Source organism: Danio rerio, chromosome 2, assembly GCF_052040795.2.
Source record: "Danio rerio strain M-AB ecotype USA chromosome 2, GRCz13ab, whole genome shotgun sequence".
NCBI lineage: Eukaryota > Metazoa > Chordata > Actinopteri > Cypriniformes > Danionidae > Danio > Danio rerio.
In genome coordinates, this window is record NC_141022.1 from 56,972,740 (window position 1) to 56,997,500 (window position 24,761).

The window sequence follows — 24,761 nt, forward strand, 5'->3', positions numbered from 1 at the left end:
GAGAGGGCAAATTCTTCAGCAGGATAGCACTCATTCTCATACTTCAGCCTCAACATTAAAGTTCGTGAAAGCAAAGAAGGTCAAAGTGCTCCAGGATTGGCCAGCCCAGTCACTAGACATATTAAGATAGAGTAGGCATAGTAAGATAGAGTAGGCATTGAAGATGAGTGTAAAGAATCTTGATGAACTCTGGGAGTCCTGCAAGAACGATTTCTTTGCCATTCCAGATGACTTTATTAATAAGTGATTTGAGTCATTGCAGAGATGTATGGATGCAGTCCTCCAAGCTCATGGGAGTCATACACGATAGGGTTAGGCGATGTTGACTAATTTGACATCGTATGATGTTTAATGTGAAATATCGCGATGGACGATATCATCATCATCGTAGGCGGGGGGTTGGGTCATTGTTAAATATCAATTAATTCATAACTAATTAATTAATTGTAGCCTACCGTTTTCATTACATGACATCCACATGGTCTTTGCCTTACTCATAACCAAACCAAAAATAAATAAAGTTACACACAAATGACCACCTGTCAATCACTTTTTTTTCGCGGGACTCTGGCATGAATAGGCAGAGTTATCTGTGTCCTTATAATGCCTTTTCCTAATGCCTTATCAAACTATTCTTGTTAACATCTTAGAGTAAAATCATAGACTGAACTTGAGGCCGGGTGAGCTTGTCCGATAAACCAACACAATCTTACGCAATTCGTAAGTTTTTGATTTAGTGGCTAATTCGTCTGAATTCGTACGATCTATTTCATACAGTTTAGTACGATTTGCTCATCCCCCAATGACGTTTGGGTTTAGGGGTGGGGTTAGGTGCCACACGTCCTTTTTAAAATCGTACAAATTTCGTACAACTGAACTCGTATGAATTCATACGAATTAGCCACTAAACTGGCAAAACATAAAATACTTACGTTTTCTCGTGAGATCAGGCTGGATAAACTCACTGTACAGACAGCATGACTGTCCTTCTCGGAACCGCAGATGGCGGAAAGGCGGGACCACAGTATTAACTTCCATGTCTTCCTAGACTTCAGCCATGATTCCAACAGGCGCACACGCTCTAACCGAAAGCAAGAGATGCGTCTCTTTAGCAAACTCTCCAATGTGGCGCCTCGCGATATTTGCAAACAAGATATATGGATCATATATATTATCACTTGGCCCTAACAGAGGAACGCCACCAAATGTAGCAAAGTAAGAGTAATGATATTTCTCTAATAATTTACTTGAGTAAGAGTAAAAGTACACAAATTTAAATGTACTCAAAAAGTAATCATTACTCTATAATTTTACTCAAGTAAATGTAACAAAGTAAAAGTAATTCGTTACTACCTACCTCTGGTGAAATGTTATTGCAGATGACACCCCTGTTTCATCGCATACAGCGGCAAAAAGCAAAGACAGATGAAATCCAGTGGCATAATGTTGGCCAGATCCCATCACAGCAGGAGAATATTAGAGACAGAAGGCTGGAGAAGTCGGAACAGAAGGGCTGAGACACATGCACCTACAGCACATCTTCTATTACCCGGAGATATGAGCCGATGTTAGTGCTATTAAAGTGGACCTATTATGCCCCTTTTAAAAAGATGTATAATAAGTCTCTGATGTCCCTAAAGTGTGTATGGGAAGTTTCAGCTCAAAATACCACACAGATAATGTTTTATAACTGATTAAAACTGCCCCTTTTAGGCTTTGATCCAAAATGTGCCGTTTTGGTGTCTGTCGCTTTAAATTCAATTGAGAGTGTGCTGCTAGCCCTCTTTTTTAGCCCTCTACAGACATGTGCAAGACCAATGGTTTAGGTGCGCATGATCCGGAAGCATTTTTTTTTTTTTTTTGTATTGTTAAAGTTTCTAGAGAAACAGATTATTAAATAAGAAAGCAGAGGGCGTGGCTTGTTTTTCTACTGCGATCTTATTGGATGTATTAAAGTGGGCTGTTTATTTAGAAAGATCTGGAAAAGGGTTTGGGGAGAGTTATTACAACACAACAGACTCTTCCTCCTCACCATTTCTGTTTGCCGCAAATCTGACAACTGGGTGGGCGAGGTTTAGTATTTTAGACCCGCCCACCAATACGTCAGACAGACGTAATCTGAGAATTTTACTGAAAAGAAAAATTAGGTGCATTTTCAGATTTCAATCAAAGATTGAAGGGCAAACTATTGTTTATTTCTTTAATGACATGCACAGATTAAGTGTTCACCACAAAACTAGCTATGTGAGCCAACAAAATCAATCCGGTTAGTTTTGATTTCATTTGTGCTTTAAGTGGAGAGGCTTTGCAAAAACAAAGGGGTTTGAATTGTTAATATTCAATAGCAAGTCCGTCCATCCATCCGTCTGTTTATAGTTTTATCTATCTTTCCATCCATCCATCCATCCATCCATCCATCCATCCATCCATCCATCCATCCATCATCTATCTATCTATCTATCTATCTATCTATCTATCTATCTATCTATCTATCTATCTATCTATCTATCTATCTATCTATCTATCTATCTGTTTGTCTGTCTGTCTGTCTGTCCGTCCGTCCGTCCGTCCGTCCGTCCGTCCGTCCGTCCGTCCGTCCGTCCGTCCGTCCGTCCCTCCATCCATCCATCCATCCATCCATCCTTCCATCCAACCATTCATTTTCTTGTCGGCTTAGTCCCTTTATTAATCCGGGGTTGCCGCAGCGGAATGAACCGCCAACTTATCCAGCACGTTTTTTACGCAGCGGATGCTCTTCCAGCTGCAACCCAACACTGGGAAACATCCACACACACTCATACACTACGGACAATTTAGCCTACATGTACCGCATGTCTATGGACTGTGTGGGAAACCGGAGCACCCGGAGGAAACCCACGCGAACGCTGGGAGAACAAGCAAACTCCACACAAAAGCCCTTCTTGCTGTGAGGCATCTATCTATCTATCTATCTATCTATCTATCTATCTATCTATCTATCTATCTATCTATCTATCTATCTATCTATCTATCTATCTATCTATCTATCTATCTATCTAATCATCTTACAGGATTACAGTAATAAGCAAAACATTTACTGACAGCGCACGGTGTGAAACAAACAACTGTTAGCAATGAAAAGCTGTTCATTGCATGGTAAGCAAACATTTAGTTGATTTTCTTAAGGTAATGACAGAGGAAAAAGTAGAGGGGTCAAATAAATCTGTTCACTTTTGACAGAAAAAGCTCTGTATAGAATTGCTGTGCACTCAGCATGTTAAAATTTAACGCTCCACCATCTATAATGCAACACTCCAGTCAGCAGTAAGCAAGCTAACATACATGATGCAATGCTATGAAAGCTATAGAAAGACCATAAACTGACAGCAACGTCAAGATCACAATGAAACCCACTAGTAAATCTGGGTCAAAGGGGAGAGGGTGTGAGTTTATATGCGAAGACAGCATGTCAAACGCAAGAAGAGAGTCTGCTTTAATGTTTTAGCAGATGACAATAAAAGGGCAAAATATGGGTGGAATTATGTTGCATCATATCATTCAGTGTGTGTGTGTGTGTGTGTGTGTGTGTGTGTGTGTGTGTGTGTGTGTGTGTGTGTGTGTGTGTGTGTGTGTGTACGTATTTTTGTTACATATCAGGGCACAAATCTGTATAATGACATGAGTATGACACAGGCATTACAAAAAGTAGGTGACATTTGAGGACATTGATGACGTCTTCATATCTCAAAATGTGTATAAATCCTACAGAATGAGTTTAATCAGAGAGTAAAGCTGCACACTGTCTCCTGTGATGGTTGGGTTTAGGGGTGGGGTGGGGTGAGGGTAATACAATATACGGTTTGAAAAGTATAAAATGAATGGAATGTGTAATGTCCCCACTTTTCACAAAAACAAATGTATGTGTGCTTATGTTTGTGCGTGTGTGTGTGTGTGTGTGTGTGTGTGTGTGTGTGTGTGTGTGTGTGTGTGTGTGTAAAGTAAACCACATACATATTCTTACCTGTAGTTGTAAAGCTTGTTTGGCATGCTGTCTCGGGAGAGAGCCCTGAGCTCATTAGATCCTTGAGCCTGGGGCTCCCTCCCGTTTGCAAGCCGAGAGGGGAGTTTGAGCTCAGGTAGATCTTGAGAACTCTCCTGCTGTAGTAGCTAATGAACAGATAATGATTGCTCTAAGACATAACTACTTATTAGGAGCATGTCTATGGTGGCGATTTAAACTAGTCAATTAACTTAAGTTGCATGTTTTTGAATGATAGGAGGAAACCGAGGAACTCGGAGGAAACCCTCGTGAGCACAGGGAGAACGTGTAAACTCTGCACTGAAATGTCAGCTGGCTTGATAAGGACTAAAACCAGTGACGTTCTTGCTGTGAGGCAACAGTTCTAACCACTGGGCCACCGTGCCACCTATCTGGTAAAGAAGGAGTTGAGCCGAAAGGCAAAGCTCTCGATTTACTGGTCAATTTACGTTCCTGCTCTCACCTATGGTCAGATTCATTTATTCATTTATTTTTTATGTTCAGTAAGAGAATTCTAGCCTGTGTTGGGCTAAACAAGTGCACTGAAGTTCGGTTGAATGTGAGGTGGATTATAATGTATTGAGAGTGGTTCTGTTAGCTGCCTGGTTGGTTCCTGTCACATGACTCGGGGTTCGCTTGTGACACTCTGAAATTTTCAACTCAGGCTCATTCTGAAAACACACCTTCACATACATTTCTGGACACCACCAAATATGTCTCAGAAGGTATGTTTTTTTGCAGTTTTTGATTTTCTGTAAATCCACAAGAGGTCGCTGTGTACGCTTTATCAGACCTCAAATTTCTCTTTTGGGTGCCACTGACAGACTGAATGACTGACTGACTGACTAACACTGACTGACTGACAGATCGATCTCCACTCTCTCCTCTTTTCCTAAACCCAACCAACAGTGTTTTCGAAAGGACCAATTGACCCGCCCACCCACTTCCCTAAACCCAACCGACACTTTTAAAAAGCAATCCAGAAAAAGAAAATCCCTCGCCTGATTTCAGATTTCATCACATTCTCACGTGGTTATTTACTTGTTTATTTTTTTTATCTTCTGTTTTTTTCTTACCCGCTTTCTGGAACCTTTCTTTGATGGACTCGAACTCCGTCGTCGTGGTCAGTTCCTCTCTACATCTTAAGGTTTCCAACGTACGTGGTGAGCTACTGGTCAAACTGGTAACAGCGGGAAAGCCGTCTATACGAAGGCAAGCGGTCAGCTGGTAAAAGCGAAAAGGAACGGCATCATACCACCCCGTAGCATTCGTTTTAATGACGAAATGCAGCCATACGTACTTCTGGCTACACAATTCACATTCTACAGAAATGTATATACGGCTACATTTTCAGAATGAGACCATGGAAATTTCTGAAATTTTCAACCCAGGCTCATTCTCAAAACGCAGTCCCTTGAACATTTCTAGATACCACGAACTACGTCCCGGGAGGTACGTATTAAAGCTGTTTTTATTTTCACGAATCCGCGAGAGGCCACTGTGTGCGGTTTTTCACATCTCAAATGTCTCTGGCAAGTGCCATTCAAGGCCGCGCTGTTCTCGTGTGAAGCCAGCAGAGGCCGCTGTCAACCAACTGAATGACTGCATGATTGGCCAATCGACCGACTCTCCTCCTTCTCTAAACCCAACCAATTTTACTGATTGACCCACCCACCCGCTTACTTCCCTACCGTAAACCGACAGTTTACAAAAGCCATCTAGAAAAACAAGAGCCCTCGTCTGATTTTTACCACGTTTTCGGATTTTACCACATTCTCACCATGTTGTTTACTAGTTCATTTTATTTTTTGGATTCTGTTTTTGTCTTACCTGTTTCTGGAACCGTTCTTCCCCGAACTCGAACCCGGCTGTCGTCGTCGTCGACGAGCTAACTGAACAAACTGATTGCCGTGGGAAAACCCTCCACACAGAGGTAAGTGGTCAGCCGGTAAGCGCCAAAAGGAACGACGTCAAACCGCCCTGTAGCGTTTGCTTAAAAAAATGTAATGCTGCCAAATGTACCTACGGCTACATAATTCGCGATCTCCAGGAACGTCTGTGGGACTACTTTTTCGAAAGAGCCTGTGTAGGAAATTTATTTTAGTTTTTTTCAACTGGTAGTACCTGTAAAAACGTGAGTGTGACATACCGCATGTTTATCCCTTCCTATTTGTGTTCTGAACCCACGCATCTCCATTTGAAATAACGAAGCTAAGTTTGGAAAAGACGCTAAATGTGAAAGTCTTGTTGACTTGCAATATCAGACTGCGCATTGCAAGGCCCTATTTGCAGTTGAATTTAAATTAAATAAATTCTTCACACGGACCTATCAAAGAAGTCCAGCCGGTCGCATGTGGCCCGGCGGACGTAAAATGCCCAGGTCTGCTTTAGACAAAAGCGTCTGCTAAATGAGTGTGAATGTACAAGTAGTTATAACTAGTTTTACTATAAAATGCATTGTTATTCACCTTCAGAAGCGTTGCAGAAAGACCTGAACTGGTTTCCAGGAAACAACCTCAGCGCTAAAATAAAACTTTTAATCAATATTACGTGTGTTCTGCAACCGGCTGCAGCATGTCAGTGTGTTCATCTCAGTGAAGTCTGTGAAATGAAGTGTTCACTTGGGACTAATGATCTCCTCGGGGTTGTGTTTGTTGTTGTGTGCATTAGCAGGTAAATCTAGCCTCTTCTGTGGGTTCTGAGCTCAACTTGGCTGATTTGATTTCATGTGAAGGGTTTGAAGTGCTGAGAGAACATTCAGGCTTCACTGGTTCTCTCTCACTCTGTGTGTTGTATGCGTTGGGATGGATTTGAATTCCTGTCTCATTGGAACTACAGAAATATTTTGTTATTCTGAAACAATAAACACAGAAGCATGTTGGATATACATTATAAAATGGATATTTTGTTCTGATTCTTTCAGGATGAGTTGTTTCAAAGCAAGTCTAACATGTATTTGTACATGCAAAACACTCAAAACACCCGCTTCGATTGTTATCAGTGGTTATCAGTTGATAGATATGGACCAGTAGGGGCCTTCTGCAGGCTCAGAAGGCTGTTATCATCCATCCACATGGTTAATCAGCTATACTAATAAAAAAGACTCCAGATCCAGATCTGTTTTTCCATTACTGTGATGGTTGGGTTTAGGGTTGGGGTAGGGGTTGACGTTAATAAAATATAATAAACGAGAAACTTAATAAATAATATAAATAATTCTCGTTTACTTCCGAACGTATTTGATTTATAGCTGATTAACAATGTGGATGGATGATAAAATGCCTGCCTGATAAATGTGCCTGCCAGTAGGCACAGAAGGCCCCTTTGGCCCATATCTATAAGCTGATAACCACTAATAACGCCCTTTTAATAGAGTGATAACATTTGAATCGGCTGCTTACATAAGTGACAACACCCTGGTAACCACCTCACCCCTACTTACTGGATCAACACCCTAGAGCAGTGGCCTCAACCACCGGGCCACGGAATGGTCCGTGGATCAATTCAAGAGTTCACACTTAGCTTATGATTGATTATAAGCAAGTTTGGCATGCTGTCTCGGGAGAGAGCCCTGAGCTCAAAGGTTCTTGAGCCCTGGGCTCCCTCCTGTTTGGAGGGTGAGAGGGGAGCCTTGAGCTCAGGTAGATCTCGACAACTCCCTCATGATAAAAACTGATGACTAAAAATGTAATGCTATGAAAAGATATTCTGCATGGTGAGAGATTAACTGTAGTGCAAAATTTTGATTCATCAATTTACTTGTTGTGCATGTTTTTGGAATGTGGGAGGAAACCGGAGGACCCGGGGAAAACCCACGCAAACATGGGAAGAACATGCAAACCACACACAGAAACGACCACCGGCCTGTTAAAGGACTAGAACCGGTGACGTTCTTGCTGTGAGGCGACAGTGCTAGTCACTGGGCCATCTTGCTACCCCATGGAGGGAAAGGGGAAGAGGTAGGGGTGGAAGGGGGGATTCTTCAAATCGAAGATGACTGTAGTGAAAAAACCCTGGCTCATTATAGTGGGCTAGGAATGGCCTGATTGGTGGATCATGCATGCTAATGCAGAACCAGCCGTGTTCAATCATAATCACGTGCTCCTCTCGAAATCACTTGGTACCAGGCTGCAGAAGAAATCATTAACTATTTCCGTTTTATTTATTATCTGAGTCTGAACGATCTTTTATTTTGAAAAATCTTTTATTTTAAAAAATGACCGTATTCTCTTGCTTACATCTCGGTCACTTGAGCGCCCAAATTTAACCCACAAGTGCTCACAACAACCCACAACAAATGCTGCAAGACAAGCTATAGTACAAGCTAACTTCTCAGTCCCTGGCAAAACACTTATGCAAATATGAGCAATGATAACAGAGAGACGCTCGACTCAGCAAACACCACTAAATATTTCAACACAGAGCTTTTCCAGCGATTTCTATCTCAAAAGCATCAAATTGCATGCCAAATTCCAAAGGCTTTGTGAAGGCTTTCTTTTGGAAATGGGCTGGAGAGCAATATATTTCACATATTTCACACATAGGGAGCTAAATAACACTCTATTATATGAAGTTCGGAAAAATTACACTGTTAAAGATTAAAATGAACTTTAGATGTTAAGATGTTTTAGATGTTAGAGTCAGTGTGTTTGTTTTAAGGATATCTATAAGCTAGTCTACTTCAAAAGCACTGACAAAATCTACATTTAGAACATCCAAAGCTTGCAGTTTGTCACTTCTGCCTAAATGGATCAACATTTTCTTTTCCATGTCACCTTACACTTCAATTTCTCATCAAATCATTTCACAAATTAGATGCTTCCATTTGCTTTTTCATTTAATGCATTTGAGCTCAACCGCTCTCACAGGCAGAGCGGTGATAAAAACAAAACGCTATTGGCTGTCGATGTAGGTCAAACGATCAAACGATCTAGGTGCAAAGTCTAAAGCACATGATGCAAAGGTATTAAGGGCATGTCTGGATCCACTTTTGCCATTTTAAGGATGGAAATATACGCTTTGCGCCCTGTCGTATGGTCTAACAGGACTGTGCTTACTCTCTTAATGAGTTATAGGTGTGTTTTGAGCATAACATGCATTAACCAATCAGAGTCTCAGCTCACATTTCCTTTAAGAGTCAGTTGCATCGCACTATGGCACATTTGCTATTTACACGGCAGACTTTATAAGTGGAAAAGCTGAACGCGTCACTAGCAAGAAAACAGTTAAAAAGAGCATCTGCAGTGTGAAGATAAAGAACAAGCCTCCTCCATTTGGCCTCTTCACTTTCTCTTTACTTTTACTCTTTACTCCTTTATTTTCATGGAAAAGGAAACAATGTTTTACGCACTCCACTGAAGACATACATTAGCCAACATATATCATTTTGTTTGACTCATTTTTGAGTCTCACAATTTTGTAAGACTCATTTCAAAACTATTTCTAAATTCAGCTCTAATTTCCAGCCAGCGAATAAATGAAGAATGATAACGAAATGTGGTCAAAAAACTCTGGTGGTTGAAAATGTGGTTGAAAAAACTCTGCCCTAGACTTTAGAGCAGCTTTTAGTTGGCGCGGTCTATTTCAGTTCTTTAAAATAGCAACGCACCAACAATGCACCTTAACACACCTCCTTTTATAGACAGCACACCCATGAGTCCACAAAGTAGCTCAAATATATTTGCTATTTAAACAACTTGGTGCAAAACATGAAAATTACAGTTGCGCTTGTCTAAAAATAGCAGCAAATCACGCCAAACACATCTTGCGCCTTATTGCGCCTGGTGTATGATAGGGCCCTTCGTGTTTCATTTGAGACTACATCAAACACTGAATAAAAAAATGCACCTTTAAACATGCAATCTAACCTCGAAAGTAAAAGACCAATGCAGTACTCAAATTTATTAATACTTGAGTAATGCTACAAATGCACAAAACATTTTTTAAGAAATGCTTTGTTGTTGTTGTTGTTTTTTACATTCACTGAGAGAGAGAGAGAGAGAGAGAGAGAAGAGGGGGAAAAGCTCTAAGCCGATTAAAAGCTGTAAATAGGCTTAAACATTGACACAACTGAGAGCCCAAACAAATATGCCCCTTTATTTCTCAGCAGGACTCATACGGAGGATTGCAAAAAGCCTAAACGTACAAACCCCTTTTCCCTCTTTGCCTCTAAATCCTCTTTTTTTCCCTTCCTTGAACAGATAAACAGACTTTGTTCTATCCCTGGGTTATATTTTTCTAATATGCTAAGCAGTTGTCCTACAAACAGCGGCGTCTCGCAGGTGGAGTGCTGCTTTACACCTTCATCATGTTTTGTTTGCTCGGAGAGCAGTCAGATGGGACCGGCTCGAACGCAAGGCCTTTTTATCTTTGTTTGTTTTTAAAAGCGATGACAGAGAACGTCAGTGAATGTTTTTATTTGACGCAACCGCAGTAGAGAGAGAGAGTGTGTGTGTGTAAGGGGAAGATAAATCAAAGCGCTACCCCGTTTAACCCACATCAACACATTTTTGACTTGCCAGGCAGAAAGGAAATCACGGTAAAGTTAACTTTACATTCTAACGCATGCAACGATTACTGAATAAAGCAATGGGGAACCAGTGATGCTACAATAGTTAAAGGGAGCTGCTATAGTATATGCGAAACTGCAGCTGAGGAATTATTAAGCATAAAAGCATTTTGATCTATACTGACAGATTTATACTAACAATTTTAACACAAAAAAAGTACTAGTAAATATTCAAATATTTGCAAGTAAAAGCCTAACCATATCTATAAGTACTGTTAATTAGAAATATTTAATTTAAGTTTACTCTGGAATTCCTGTTACATTTTCTTTACTTGTTTTTTGTCAATTTTACTTAAAGGGTCACGAAACACCAAAACACATTTTTTTGAGCTGTTGACAGTCGTATATGTGTCCCACACTGCTAAAAACACTATTAGGACACCTATATTTCACTAAAAAGTGTAAATTGGTTGTTTTTGCGTTATTTCAAGCAAATTCGTTCTTCCGGTTTGAAACGAATTATTGAAGCTGCGTCACGGTCATGACATAATATCGTTGTATTCCAGCGTGCAGACTGGACGTCTGTGCCAGAGTGTGTCTTATTACGTCTTACAGTGTGATGCATTAATGCATGAGTAAGGCTTGGTTCAAACCAATCAGCGCGCTCTATTGTGCAACTTCATTAATATTCATTACTGTCACAGTGTTTAGACGACAGAGACGCCACGTTGTGTTGGCAAAACAAGCGTGACGTGTTGCTTTTATAGTTTGCTGCAGTGAAGTTTTGTTTTCATCTTCTCTCTGTGAGAGCGCAGCTGGAGTCACGTGTGGATTAACAGTGTACGCGACGCTCGATAACAATAATTTACGTGTCTAAGGAGGATTATTGTTTACCTGAGAGCTGTTCTCATCTGCAAACGCTGAGATCCGGATTCGCTTGTAGTCTTCTCTTAATAAAGACGCGGCTCTAGTTGCTGGTGATTGTCCTGTTTCTACAGATTTGGTAAGTGAGCGACCAGTGCTCTTTGTTTATTCAGTTTGTTCGTATCAAACAAACTCTTGCACCGAGTGTAAACATGTTAGCACTACAACCAAACTTTAACCTCGTGTAGGATTTTCACCGCATTTTGTGACCGGAATAACACACGCAGCTTTCTGACACTACCTGCTGTGTGCATCTAAGTTTCCGGGAAATGCTGAGGGTTTTTTTTTTCTCGTTCGCCGTGCGGTTTCAAACATTGCATGAAAAATACACGCTTAGAGCAGATCCTCGAATCAAATATCTCGTTTTTCGCGAGGGACATGAATGAATTTCCTGAATGAAAGAGCCAAACTGCAGTTAAAATCCACCATTTAATAATTTGGCAAATAATTCGACTACAGATGTCCATGTAAACACTGTCACTTTGTCCCATGTGTCTGTATTTTGACTCTGAAACTCAGCGCGCCCAAATAGACACTCCCACACCATGCCTCTTTTCTTCCTCCGACACTCCCCCCTAAACAGAGCTGGACACGCCCACTTTTCTGACTTTTTCCAAAGTAGAGCTGTGAAAACACCCTGCTGAAACGAGGGGGTTTCATGGCCCTTTAAGTAGATTTTTAAATATATTTATTCATTCATAATTAATTTTCCTTTGGCTTAGTCCCTTATTTGTGAGGGGTCACCACTGCAGAATGAACCGTCAACTATTCCAGCATATGTTTTACACAATGGATACCCTTCCAGCCGCAACCCAGAACTGGAAAGCACCCATATGTTTTCACATTCACACTCATACACTACGGCCAATTTAGTTTATTCAATTCCCCTATAGCACATGTGTTTGGACTGTGGGGGAAACCGGAGCACTTGGAGGAAACCCTCGCCAACACTGGGAGAACATACAAACTCCACACAGAAATGGCAACTGGCCCAGCCGAATCAGGTCGAATCAGCAACCTTCTTGCAGTGAGGCGGCAGTGCTGAGCCACCGTGCCACCCTTTTTTTAATATATTACATCTTCATTCATTGATTTTCCTTCGGCTTAGTCTCTTTATTCATCAGGGTCACCACAGCAAAATGAATCACTAACTATTCCAGCATATGTTTTATGCAGCCCTTTCAGCTGCAACCTAGTTCTAGGAAACACCCATACATACTCATTTACACACAGTAAGGCCAATTTAGTTTTAAGAGTTCACACTTAAATACTGTTTGACAACTTGTTAGCAAGTTTGCAGGTTTGGCATGCTGTCCCGGGAGAGAACCCTGAGCTCGGAGATAGTTGAGCCCAGGGCTACCGCCAGGTCCATAGAGAATGTGAGGGGAGTACGAGATCAGGTATTCTCGAGAGCTCCCTTCGGCAAAAGAGGAAAGGAGGAGAAGGGGTGGATGGGGGGTTTCTTCGGGAAAACGAAGATAAGGGAGTAGTTCTTAGCTAGGTTACTTATAGTGAGTTTGGATCGATTTGGTTGGCTAGCTAATGAGTGTAGATGAGTGGCCAGCTGCAGTCAATCATATCACATGCTCCTCTCGAAATTAGTTTGTGAAACTTAATTTATTGAATTCACCTATAGCACATGTGTTTGGACTGTGGGGGAAACCGAAGCACCTGGAGGAAACCCACGCCAACACAGGGAGAACATGCAATAGAACTCCACACAGAAATGCCAACTGGCCCAGTAGGTACTCGACCTTCTTGCTATTAGGCGACAGTGCTAACCAATAAGCCACCGATGATGATGATGATGATGATGATGATTGGTGAAGCTGTTTTATATCCCATCTGTGCTGACATCCTGTCAAATACACAAATAAGTGCAACATGATTACATGTTCTCTTTTCATTTTATGTGAATTAAAGTGAATGAAATGTTTAAGTTTGAGTCCAAGGAAGCTTGCGCATATAGATTCCCTAAATTTGTGAAGTAAGTTTGCGTAAGTCATGATTTGCATTTGTTCAATATATTACGAAATACTTTGCACACTGTAACAAGTGAGTTAACCTGTTGCTTTTAAGGCGATTAGATGACTTTACACGTAGGGTACCTATGATGAAAATCATCTTTTGTGTCCTCATCTTTTGCATCTTCTCATCTTCACCCTTTACCCTTATGTATTACTCCGCCTACATACAGAGACAAGCAGAAACACTCTACAGTTTGAAAAATATTGCAGCTGGTGGACAACATAATGTACTTTTGAAGTTTTTTTAGTCAAGAATGTAGTTGTTTAGATTGCAACTATGCAGTTTATTTATAAAAATAGTGTCTATTTAAAAAAAAAAAAAATGTCTGAGAGACAGACCGTTGGTGGCCAGTAGCCTTTCACTGAGCAGAGCAAAGATGGTTGAAGTTTTCTGTCCACATAATGACGACAGAGACCACATAATAATACCTTAGAAGAGAAAAGCAATGTAATTTTTAACTACAGCTGTTAAAATCATTATAAACTGGTAAGTGACATTCTAAGTCCATCTCTCTCTCTAGTATGTTGTAGTGCTGTATTTATACCATAGTAATTGTAGTGTATTGAGTGTGAGACTCATATCAGGAATGGATTTATTTTGTGTTGGCCATCTGTTTGTTTCTGAGTCTCCTGTTTTCGTTACTGCAGACTAGTTCAGTAAAAAGAAAGAAGAAATGCTTGCATGTGTTTAGCGTTTTTAGAGTTTTTTACAACAGTAATCTGCTATTGTTTGCGTTCCTTTGACTTTTTCGGGGTTGATCGTTATAATATCCCGATTGCAAAAGAGAAATACTGGCAAATATCTAAATATCTCTAGACTGAAGGCATTTAATGCCGTTCAATCTTATAATGCTAAAATGTGAGCAAAATCAGCTGTTGTGTCATCAATGTAGACATTACGCTAGAGAATCATTCAAATACTAGCTCTAAAGTGACGTTTGTTAAGTAGCAACGGTTTCTGCTGTTCTGATGGCAGCTGCAGTTGTGAATGAATGGCGCAAGAAAGTAGTTCTTCTTACAAAAGAGTTTTGAGACTCTGTGTTTGATTTTCTTTTTGATATACCCGATTAAGCCATTGAACTGTTGTATGAACGCAATATCACACTCGTAGCAGTGCAGTATGGCTTTATATCAGCACTGGTGGGACACAAAGGCACTCTGCCTGTAGCCTTGAGCCAACGCACGCCTCCCACCAGTGCAAATGTACAGCCATATTGCACTGCTACGAGTGTGATATTGCTCATATATATATTATTAATATTATTATTTACAGTACTGAACATTAGTTTAAAAAATGCATGCTGTTTTTTTCCCTATGTAATTAAAACAAATGAATAGCAGTTTTTAAAGTGTCATCAATATGTTTCGCATTTTTACTTCATTTGATTAAATATTATTTTATTTTATTCCTTAATCATTAGTCAACCCCCCCCCCAAAAAAATAAATAAATAAAAAATAAATAAATAAATAAATAAATCAAAACCCACTAATACAGACAACCAAAATTGACACCCATTGCTCCTGACAATACATAAATGTCTCTCACAATGAATTCATGTGAATGAATCTCTACATTATTTATTTCAGATGCTGTGACTTCTCTTAGAATCTCTCAGCAATCTTACGATTTTCCTTAGGTATAAAAATGAAGTGTTGTGAATCTGATCTCCAGTTGAAGTGGGAGTGTGTCTGAATGCGGATCAGCACCTGTACCGTTTCCCTCCCTCAGGAACCATTATCTTCCACACAGGCAGTAACACAGATTCCTGTGTGGAGATCGGGGTTGGCGGCTCACGGGCCTCCAGATGTCTTTGGAGAGGTGAGGAGATGTCGGACAGATGGCTGTGCAGATGTTTCCAGGTTGAGTTTTCTCTGACCTTCACAAAGATGTCTCTCAGGGTCGACACAGAGCGGCCAGAGGGATGCTTGACTGCGCCAAGGTTGGTGGGTAAAGAGGACAGGAGACTTCATGGAGTTTACTGGTGTTTGTGTAATTTAGGTTTCAGAAAACCGTGTTTTTAGCGACCATTTGATGAACTGCAGCCAGTACCCTAGGACGAGTTTACACCACTATTTTAGCCCTGATTTTCAGTGTGAATTATCAAAAACATGATCAGATAAATTTGCTGGTGTGTCACTGACACCTGTGAAATATATTTGGCATGCATGATTTCATAGACTTCATAGAGTTCCCTGGTGTTTGTTTAATGTAGAATTTAAAAAGCATTTTTAGCGACACCGGTGGTCATTTAGTGAAGTGCAGCCAGTACCTTGGTTGCCGATGCCTGTTAAATATATTTGGCAGATTTCAGACTTCAAAAATTTCTCTGGTGTTTGTTTATTGTAGAGTTCAGAAAGCCTTGTTTTTAGTGGCACTGGTGTTCGTTTATTGAACTGCACCCTGTACCTTAAGACGAGTTATAACTTATGACGCTGAACAATTTTAGCCCTGACTTTCACTCGCTGACAGCTGTTGTGAAATCACTGACGAATGTTTGAAATCTCAGGCACATCAGTGCTCGTTCATGCAAGCGATAATCACACAGTGTAAATTATTAAAAAAGAGATCAGAAAGAATCACTGACCTGTCGCCAACATCAGTGAAATATATTTGGCTTGCTAAACATGTGAGGTCTGATTACTCTATTTTATTATTATTATTATTATTATTATTATTATTATTATTATTATTATTATTATTATTATTATTATTATTAATAATAATAATAATAATAATATTGTTGTTGTTGTTGTTGTTGTTGTTGTTGTTGTTGTTACGAATAATGTTATTGTCATTATTATAATTACAATAGTAGTAGTAGTAGTTGTTGTAGTTAATTAATAATATTAAAATTAATATTGTTATTGGTTTTTATATCACTATAATTATAATAATTATTATCATTGTTATTTATAATAATGCTACACAATAGTAATTATTGTTATTGGTTTTGTTGTTATAGATGTTCTTATTTTATTATATTTATCAAAGCAAAACATATAAGTTAACATATAAGCAAAACATATAAGTTGGTCTTTGGTTTTTTTTTATTTTTTTATTTTTTTAGGAAAGCTATGCTGCTTTTTCATAAATGGTAAATCTAAATAATCTTGACATTTCATACTTAATTTTCAATCTTCAAAGACCTAATAAAAATCTGTGTGAAATTCACAATAGTTTGACAATGTTCCTTTTCTTTTTTTAACTGTAATAATTATATATATATTAGTTCTAAGATGAAGTAGAAGAAAAATTATGATAACAATTATAAGAAGAAGAAGAAGTAGAAAAATGATAACAACAACAACCACAATAATAATAATCATAATTATAATCATAATCATAATTCATTTTCTTTTAGGCTTAGTCCCTTTATTAATCTGGGGTCGCCACAGCAGAATTAACTGTCAATTTATCCAGCATATGTTTTACGCAGCGGATGCCCTTCCAGCTGCTGCCCATCACTTGGAAACATGCATACACTCTCATTCTTACACATACACTACGGACAATTTATCTCACCCAATTCACCTGTACTGCATGTCTTTGGACTTGTAGGGAAACCGGAGCACCTGCAGGAAACCCACGAGAACACGGGAAGAAACGCTAATTGACCAAGCCGAAGCTTGAACCAGCAACCTTCTTGCTGTTAGGCGAACGTGCTACCCACTATGCCACCATGCAGCCTTAATAATAATAATAATAATAATAATAATAATAATAATAATAATAATAATAATAATAATAATATATTCTTATTATTACGTATAATAATAGTTATTACTACAGAACTAGTGACAATAGTATTATAATTAATAATAATAATATTGATATTGCTTCTTATATTACTATACTTATAAGTATTATTATCATTGTTTTTCATAATAGTAATAATAATAATAATAATAATAATAATAATAATAATAATAATAATAATAATAATAATAATAATAATAATAATAATTGTTTTATTAATATTATTTATAGTAATAGTAATAATAAAATAATAATATTTATTATTATTATTATTATTATTATTATTATTATTATTATTAATATTATTATTAAAGAAGAAGAACAATAAAATTTATATTTTACTATTATTATCGTAACAAAGCTATTTAAAAAAAACATTTTATTACAGTACCTCAAGTTTTTGTTGTTATTTAAATGTGACGTCTGAATTTTCTGAACTGTGAAAAAACATTCCCTCTATTTGGATCATGATAGACGCACTAGAAAGTGTTTCTGTTTGAAAATATGTCCCTTAAGAACAAAAAAAAGAAAAGAAAAGAAAATCAGATTGTAATTCAATACAACAGGCACATAATAAATGATGGCAAATGTTCTTTTAAGGTGAGCTGTCCCTTTTAGTCTAAACCGACATATTTCTCAGCGCTTCTTTCGGTGTAATACAGCGAATCACTCCCAAAGCCCGTCTTCATTACCTTACATAACTGCTGAAGTGCTTGAATATGAAATATGGCAGCAGCGGCTCAGAGGTTCAGCTCACATCTCTCCTGCTGTAAGTGTGTCACCGGAAAAAGCGGGATCCACATTCAATCCCGCGCGGCACTGAAGCAGGGCCTGTGCGAGATGAAAGACAGAGGTGGAGAGGAGCTGATGAGAATAGGAGGCCTGGAATCAACGGCTAATTAACTTTTCTTTTTTTTTATTGCTGCAATGAATGCTTTGAACTGTCATTGATGTCTAGACGCTTATGTAAGGAGCTCTCTCTGCAGATACTACGACACAACGGTGAGCTTGACATTAATGCCTTTACAAACTGTACAAACTGGGACAGGCATGTGTGTGTGTGTGTGTGTGTGTGTGTGTGTGTGTGTTTTGTTCCTTGTATTCCAAATTTCCCCACGAGTATAGTAATACCAGTCAATTTTGACCTTATGGGGACATTTGCTGGGGCCCATGATGATGATAGCTCTTAAATCACACAGAATGAAGTATTTTGAAAATATCAGCGCAGGTTTTTATGGAAGTCTCCATAAAGATAGCTGTACAAGTGTGTATGTGTGTGTTTCATGTACATATACTTTTGAATGGCAATCCATTTTAAATTTTATTCATTCAACGTATATGTAACGTAAGTAAATACTCCTGCTGACCCCCTTATGTGAGTTTTTACGAATAAATGTCCTAAGAGCTTGCCATAAAGATGGTCCCTTGTTGAATGCTGATTGTGAGCTGATGCGGTGAAATTAACAGTTAAGCAGTTCAGCCGTGAACTTACTTATCTCCAGGAATTATGAATGTGTTTGTATGAACTAGCGGTGTTTCAATACAAATCATTCATATTTAATGTATAATATATCATTTTATAAGGCGGCACGGTGGCTCAGTGGTTAGCACTGTCGCCTCTCACCAGATGGTCAGGTGGCATTTCTGAATGGAGTTTACATGTTCTCCCTGTGTTGGTGTATGTTTCTTCCGGGTGCTCCGGTTTCCCCCACAGTCCAAACACATGTGCTATAGGTGAATTGAATTCCTAAGTGAATTTCTTTAGTGAATTGAACTAAAATTGTCTGTAGTTTGTAAATGCGAGTGTATGGGTGCTTCCCAGTACTGGATTGTGGCTAAAAGCGCATCTGCTGCGTAAAGACCCTGATAAAGGGGTCACTCCAGGGATGCTTAATTGGGTTTAAGTCAGGGCTCTGGCTGGGCCATTCAACAGTCACGGAGTTGTATCTCACCTTCTAATTCATAATTATGCCTTAAACATGACAGTATTGTTTTTTTTTTTTTTTTGTCAGTTTTGACTTTTTATTTTAATATTTTACCAATTGAACTCGTGCATAATTGTATATTTGTGACTAATTTCATAATGACTAATTTACCAGTAAATGTGTGTGTGTGTATATATATATATATATATATATATATATGTTTGTGATGTCAAAATTAGTACGTTAACGCATGAGATAATTTTTAAACATTTAACGCGTAAAAAAAATGATACAACACAGTTGCAGTTTTTTTTTTCCTGTTGTGGTCGACGTGTGTTCGACGTATATATATATATATATATATATATATATATATATATGACATAAATATGCAGATCCTCTACAGTTCTGTCAGGTTGGATGGTAAATGTAGGTGGACAGCCATTTTTAGATGCTCAGTTGGGTTTAGGTCAGGGCTTTGGGTGGGTCATTTAAAAACAGTCACTGAGTGGTAACTTATATGATTTTAGCAAAATGGCTGCAATATAACAAAGAGTGAAAATATAAGGGGGTCTAAATACTTTCTGTACCCACTGTTTACATAATATAATATAATATAATATAATATAATATAATATAATATAATATAATATAATATAATATAATATAATAATATAATATAATATAATAAATATAATAAATATAATATAATATAATATAATATAATATAATATAATATAATATAATATAATATAATATAATATGCCTAGTTTGCCTTATTACCTAGTTACTGTAATTATTGCAAAGATAAAATAAATCAGTTATTAGAAATAAGTTATTAAAACTTTTATGTTTAGAAATGTGTTGATAAAATCCTATCTCCCTTAAACAGAAATTATCGAAAAAATAAACAGGGGGGCTAGTTATTGAGGGGGGATAATAATTCTGACTTCAACTGTGCGTGTGTATATATATTTATTTATTTATTTATTTATTTATTTATTTATTTATTTATTTATTTATTTATTTATTATATATTTATTATATATTTTATTTATTTTTTAAATCTTATGTGGCAGAAACATGCTTCCATATGCAGTACTAATGATAATAAAACAAAAAAGGTAAGCACAATGCAATGCATTAAACACAAGACACATTCAAATGAATGATTTCCCATCTGACAGAGTAGGACTGCACAGCGTTACACTGCCTTTTGTCTGTACATCTCTGTGCATCTGTGCTCACTTTCCCCAAATTATTCAATCAGCGCATGCCTGATGCTTCCCTCTAAATATAGGTCAGCATGCAGAACACACACACACACACACTTACACATACAGAGGCGCATCTGAAGCAGCTTATTACTCATAGTTGGCGAGTGCAGCAACATGACAGCTCAGGTGATTTGTGTAAAGCTGAGGAAAAATCGAGGCACTTTAGCTGCATTATTGATGAAAATGAGTCCCTGCTGGTGTGTTTCTGTGATAAAGCTACTGAATTAAAGGAAATGGATACATGAAAATACTCCAGCGGCAGAGTGAGAGTTTCTCTGGGACAAAAAAAAGGAAGAAAGAATGAGATGAAGGACTGAAGGATGATGCTGGAGAAGTCCTGAGAGGTTTATTATCGACACCGTTGCACATCCAGACTGAGGGGGAAATAAAACGGCGTGCTTTAATCCCCCAGCCGTAAAACACTGAAGCAGCTTTAATGTAAACACACACGTAACAGCTGCACGCTTTCAATTAACACATCGCCACTGCAGGCGCGTCTGGAGAACATCTTTTTTTTAATTTTTTTTATTTCTCATCAAAACCTGCTGCTGATTTTATGTTTGTCTGGATTTTCATTAGGTTCATTGACTGGATTTTTAGAATGGGATGTTCAAGACTGTCCATCCTGTTACATTCACAGTTGAATATATTAGCCCCTCTGTATTTTTGTTCTCCAATTTGTTTAACGGAAGCATTTTTTTTTACACATTTCTAAACATAATGGCCTCTATTTTATTGATCTAGGCACAAAGTCTAAAGCAAATGGCACAAAAGCATTAAGTGCGCATCCACTTTTGTTATTTTAAGAACTGAAAAATATGCTCTGCACTGGCGAATGGTCTAAAATGCTTAATCTCTTCATAAGTTAATCATCTCCCATTCCCTTTAAGAGTGAGTTGGGTCGTGGGGCATATTTTATTTACATGACGGACTTTATTAGTGGAAAAGCTGATCATTTCACTGGCAAGAAAACAGTTAAACAGAGCATCTTTAGCACGAGGATAAAGAACGAGCCTCCTCCATTCGGCCTCTTTACTTTAACTCTTTACTTTACTCCTTTACTTTGGTGGATAAGGAAACGGAGGAATCTCACTCCGCTAAAGACATCTTTTAGCCTACATATTTAATATAGTTTGGAAAGCGCAAAGATATGTCTCAGAACTATTCCTAAATTCAGTTCTAATTTCCAGCAAACTAATAAATTAACAATAATAACAAAGTGTGAGTTATAGCCAAACACACGTCCTGTTCTCATGCCTCATATGGTGATGCAGACGTCTCTAAAACCTAACAGGTGGACAAATCTAAACATGTTTTTATTCAAATATAAATATGCATATAATAAAAAATACTGCTAATAATAATAATAACATTATACAAAGGCAGATTGGCATGAATAAACTAAAATAAACTCCCCGAGGTGAATAAGGCATGGAGGCAGTGGGTTTTATATTAATTTATATTATTTATATAAATATTTTTTATAATATTTGTTTTTATCTGTAAAGATATTTGTGTGTTGCTGTACGTTCTGTGTATTAGCAATTTATAAGTGTTTGGACCTGCATTGGCGCATAACTAAGATGCTCTGTGCTGGACTTTAGAGCAGCTTTTAGTTGGTCAATGGCATGGTCTATTTCAGTTCCTCAAAATAGCAACATTCCAACAGTGCACACCTCCTTTATAGACCAGCACACCCATGAGTCCACAAAGTGGTGCAAATGGATTTGCTATTTCAATAATGTGATGCAAAACATGGAAATTACTTTTGTGCTGGTCTAAATATAACAAATTTATCAATACACATCTTGTTGCGCCGGGTGTATAATAGGGCCTAATAGTTTTAATAACTTATTTATGAAAACCGATTTCATTTATCTCTGCTATGATGACAGCACATTATTTTTTTGATACTTGTATACGGTGACATTTAATGGCTTAATTAGGTTAATTAGTTTAAAATTAAGCAAGTCATTGTTTAAAGTTGGTTTGTTCTGTAGACAATCAAAGAAATTTATTGGGGCTAATAATATTGACCCTTAAATTGTAAAAAAAAATTAAAAACTGCTTTTATTCTAGCCAAAATAAAATAAATAAGGCTTTCTCCGGAAGAAAAAATATTATAAGAAATACTGTGAAAAAAGTCATTCCTCTGTTAAACATCATTTGGGAAATATGTGGGAAAAAATTCACTGCAGGGTAAATGAGCTTTTTTACAACTTTAGCAGACACTTTTGTCCTAAGTGACTTACAATTGAGGAGGCATTCAGTGATTCAACAAGAAGAAGCAATACACACGTAAAGTGCTAATTATACAAAGGAACAGAAAATTTGGTGCAAGAGTAAGGAGTTTTTATTATAATTTTTTTATTTAATTTTTTTTTTATTATTCTAGAGAGAAGAGTCTTTCTACAGGTGGTATGTCAAACCAACTCACCTTCTTCAAAGCGTGCTAGATACAAATGGATCAGCTAGTATTAGCTGAACCCAGTAGAGCTAAAGCTGAAATCTTAGGGCGGGTGCCAGATTGGTAAAATGGGCCAACTAGTAGTATTTGGACCCAGTTGATCTAAAGCTGAAATCTTGCTAAGGGCGCCAGATTGGCCTAATGTGCCAACTAGTTGTAGTGGACCCCGGTAAAGCTAAATCTAAAATCTTGCTACGGGAGCAAGATTGATCAAATGGGCCAGCTAGTAGTATCTGCACCCAGTAGAGCTAAAGCTGAAGTCTTGCTACGGGTGCCAGATTGGTAAAATGGGTGACTAGCAATAAAGCTAAAGCTGAAATCTTGCTGCGGGCACCAGATTGGTAAAATGGGCCAACTAGCAGTATCTGCACCTAGTAGAGCTAAAGATAAAATCTTGCTAAGGGCACCAGATTGGTCAAATGGGCCAACTAGTAGTATCTGCACCCAGTAGAGCTAAAGCTGAAATTTTGCTAAGGGTGCCAGATTGGTAAAATGGGCAAGCAAGTAGTACAGTATCTGCTCCCAGTAGAGCTAAAGCTGAAATCTTGCTACGGGCGGCAGATTGGTAAATAGGCCAACTAGTAGTATAGTGTGTGAACCAAGTAGAGCTAAAGCTGAAGTCTTGCCACAGGTACCAGATTGGTCAAATGGGCTAACTAGTAGTATCTGAACCCAGTAGAGCTAAAGCTGAAGTCTTGCTAAGGGCGCCACATTGGTCAAACGGGCCAACTAGTAGTATCTGAACCCAGTATTGCTAAAGCTGAAGTCTTGCTGGGGGCGCCAAATTGGTAAAATGGGCCAACTAATAATATAGCTTAAGCTGAAATCTTGCTTTGTGTGCCAGATTGGTCAAATGGGCTAACTAGTAGTATCTGAACACAGTAGAGCTAAAGGTGAAGTCTTGCTGGGGGCGCCAGATTGGTAAAATGGACTGACTAGTAGTTTAACTAAAGCTGAAATCTTGCTATGAGCACCAGATTGGTCAAGTGGGCAAACTAGTAGTATCGATACCCAGTAGAGCTAGAGCTGAAGACTTGCTGGGGGCACCAGATTGGTAAAATGGGCCAACTAATAGTATCTGGACCCAGTAGAGCAGTTTATGCACCGTCTGCATCTCAGATCATCTCTGAAACCCTCACTCCCAGCACTAGCTTCATCCCAGATGGGCTGGTGATTGTGGAGAGTCTGGAGCACATATGCGCACGTGGACCAGAGGTTAACGCAGCCCCGACGGGACCGCTGATTTTTCAATTTGCTTTCCATTAGGGATCAACCGCATCAGTCCAGAGAGAGCAGAGAAACCCTCATTAGCGAGTCTCTCGACAGCATTCCCTCATCCGCATTTCACTTTCACTCACTTTTCCTCCCATCTGCAAAAAAAGAGACGCTTATCTGCCACACGGACTGAGGGGCATTATCATAATTGCATACAAATTAACAGCGATAGGCTGATGGAATATTCAGCACATGGTTTATCCTCACAACAAACTTCCCAATGCCTCGTCCCAGTTGGCCAACCAATGAAACTGCAGCTTTCATGAACATTGACTTCCATAGTAAATGTTTTTCCTACCCTGGAAGTCAATAGTTACAGGTTTCCAGCATTCTTCAAAGCATCTTCTTTTGTGTTCAACAGAAACAGCAAGCTTATAAAGCTTCGGAACCACTTAAGAGTGAGTAAAGGATTTCTAGTGTTGAAGATTTTGCGATCGCTGAATCCAACTCAAAATCAACAAAAAGTTTTTTGCAATTCTGCAAAATTCTTAATTTAAATGCAAAATAATAACAAAAAATTTAAATAATGTCTTAAAACATCCAATTATAAACCATATAATCAAATTATATTTATTTCAGTTT

At 38.3% G+C, this 24,761-nt stretch overlaps 1 protein-coding gene and 2 long non-coding RNA genes across 6 annotated transcripts in view; 1 reads left to right on the plus strand and 2 right to left on the minus strand.

Moving 5' to 3' along the window:
• LOC147846549 (uncharacterized) overlaps positions 1 to 24,761 on the minus strand; it is a 1,651,758-nt gene that overhangs the window by 423,976 nt on the left and 1,203,021 nt on the right. The gene's annotated exons all lie outside the window — the stretch shown is intronic.
• The window catches only part of LOC141378996 (CUGBP Elav-like family member 5), a 232,951-nt gene that overhangs the window by 91,895 nt on the left and 116,295 nt on the right, over positions 1 to 24,761 (plus strand). The window contains exon 1 of one of the 4 annotated variants that reach the window (XM_087241483.1): positions 17,942 to 18,237. The exons of 2 other annotated variants lie outside the window; for them this stretch is intronic. In XM_087241483.1, the coding sequence (XP_087097609.1) occupies positions 18,186 to 18,237 (52 nt within the window). In that variant the 5' untranslated portion in view covers positions 17,942 to 18,185. Of the gene's footprint in view, positions 1 to 17,941; positions 18,238 to 24,761 lie in introns of those variants that run through there. One more of the 4 variants, XR_015478994.1, reaches the window with a different exon arrangement.
• LOC147846555 (uncharacterized) lies at positions 20,185 to 23,982 on the minus strand. The gene is made up of 3 exons (XR_015479089.1): positions 22,732 to 23,982; positions 22,289 to 22,587; positions 20,185 to 21,694 (listed from the first exon to the last, which is right to left on the minus strand). It is a non-coding gene; the product is annotated as an uncharacterized LOC147846555 (long non-coding RNA).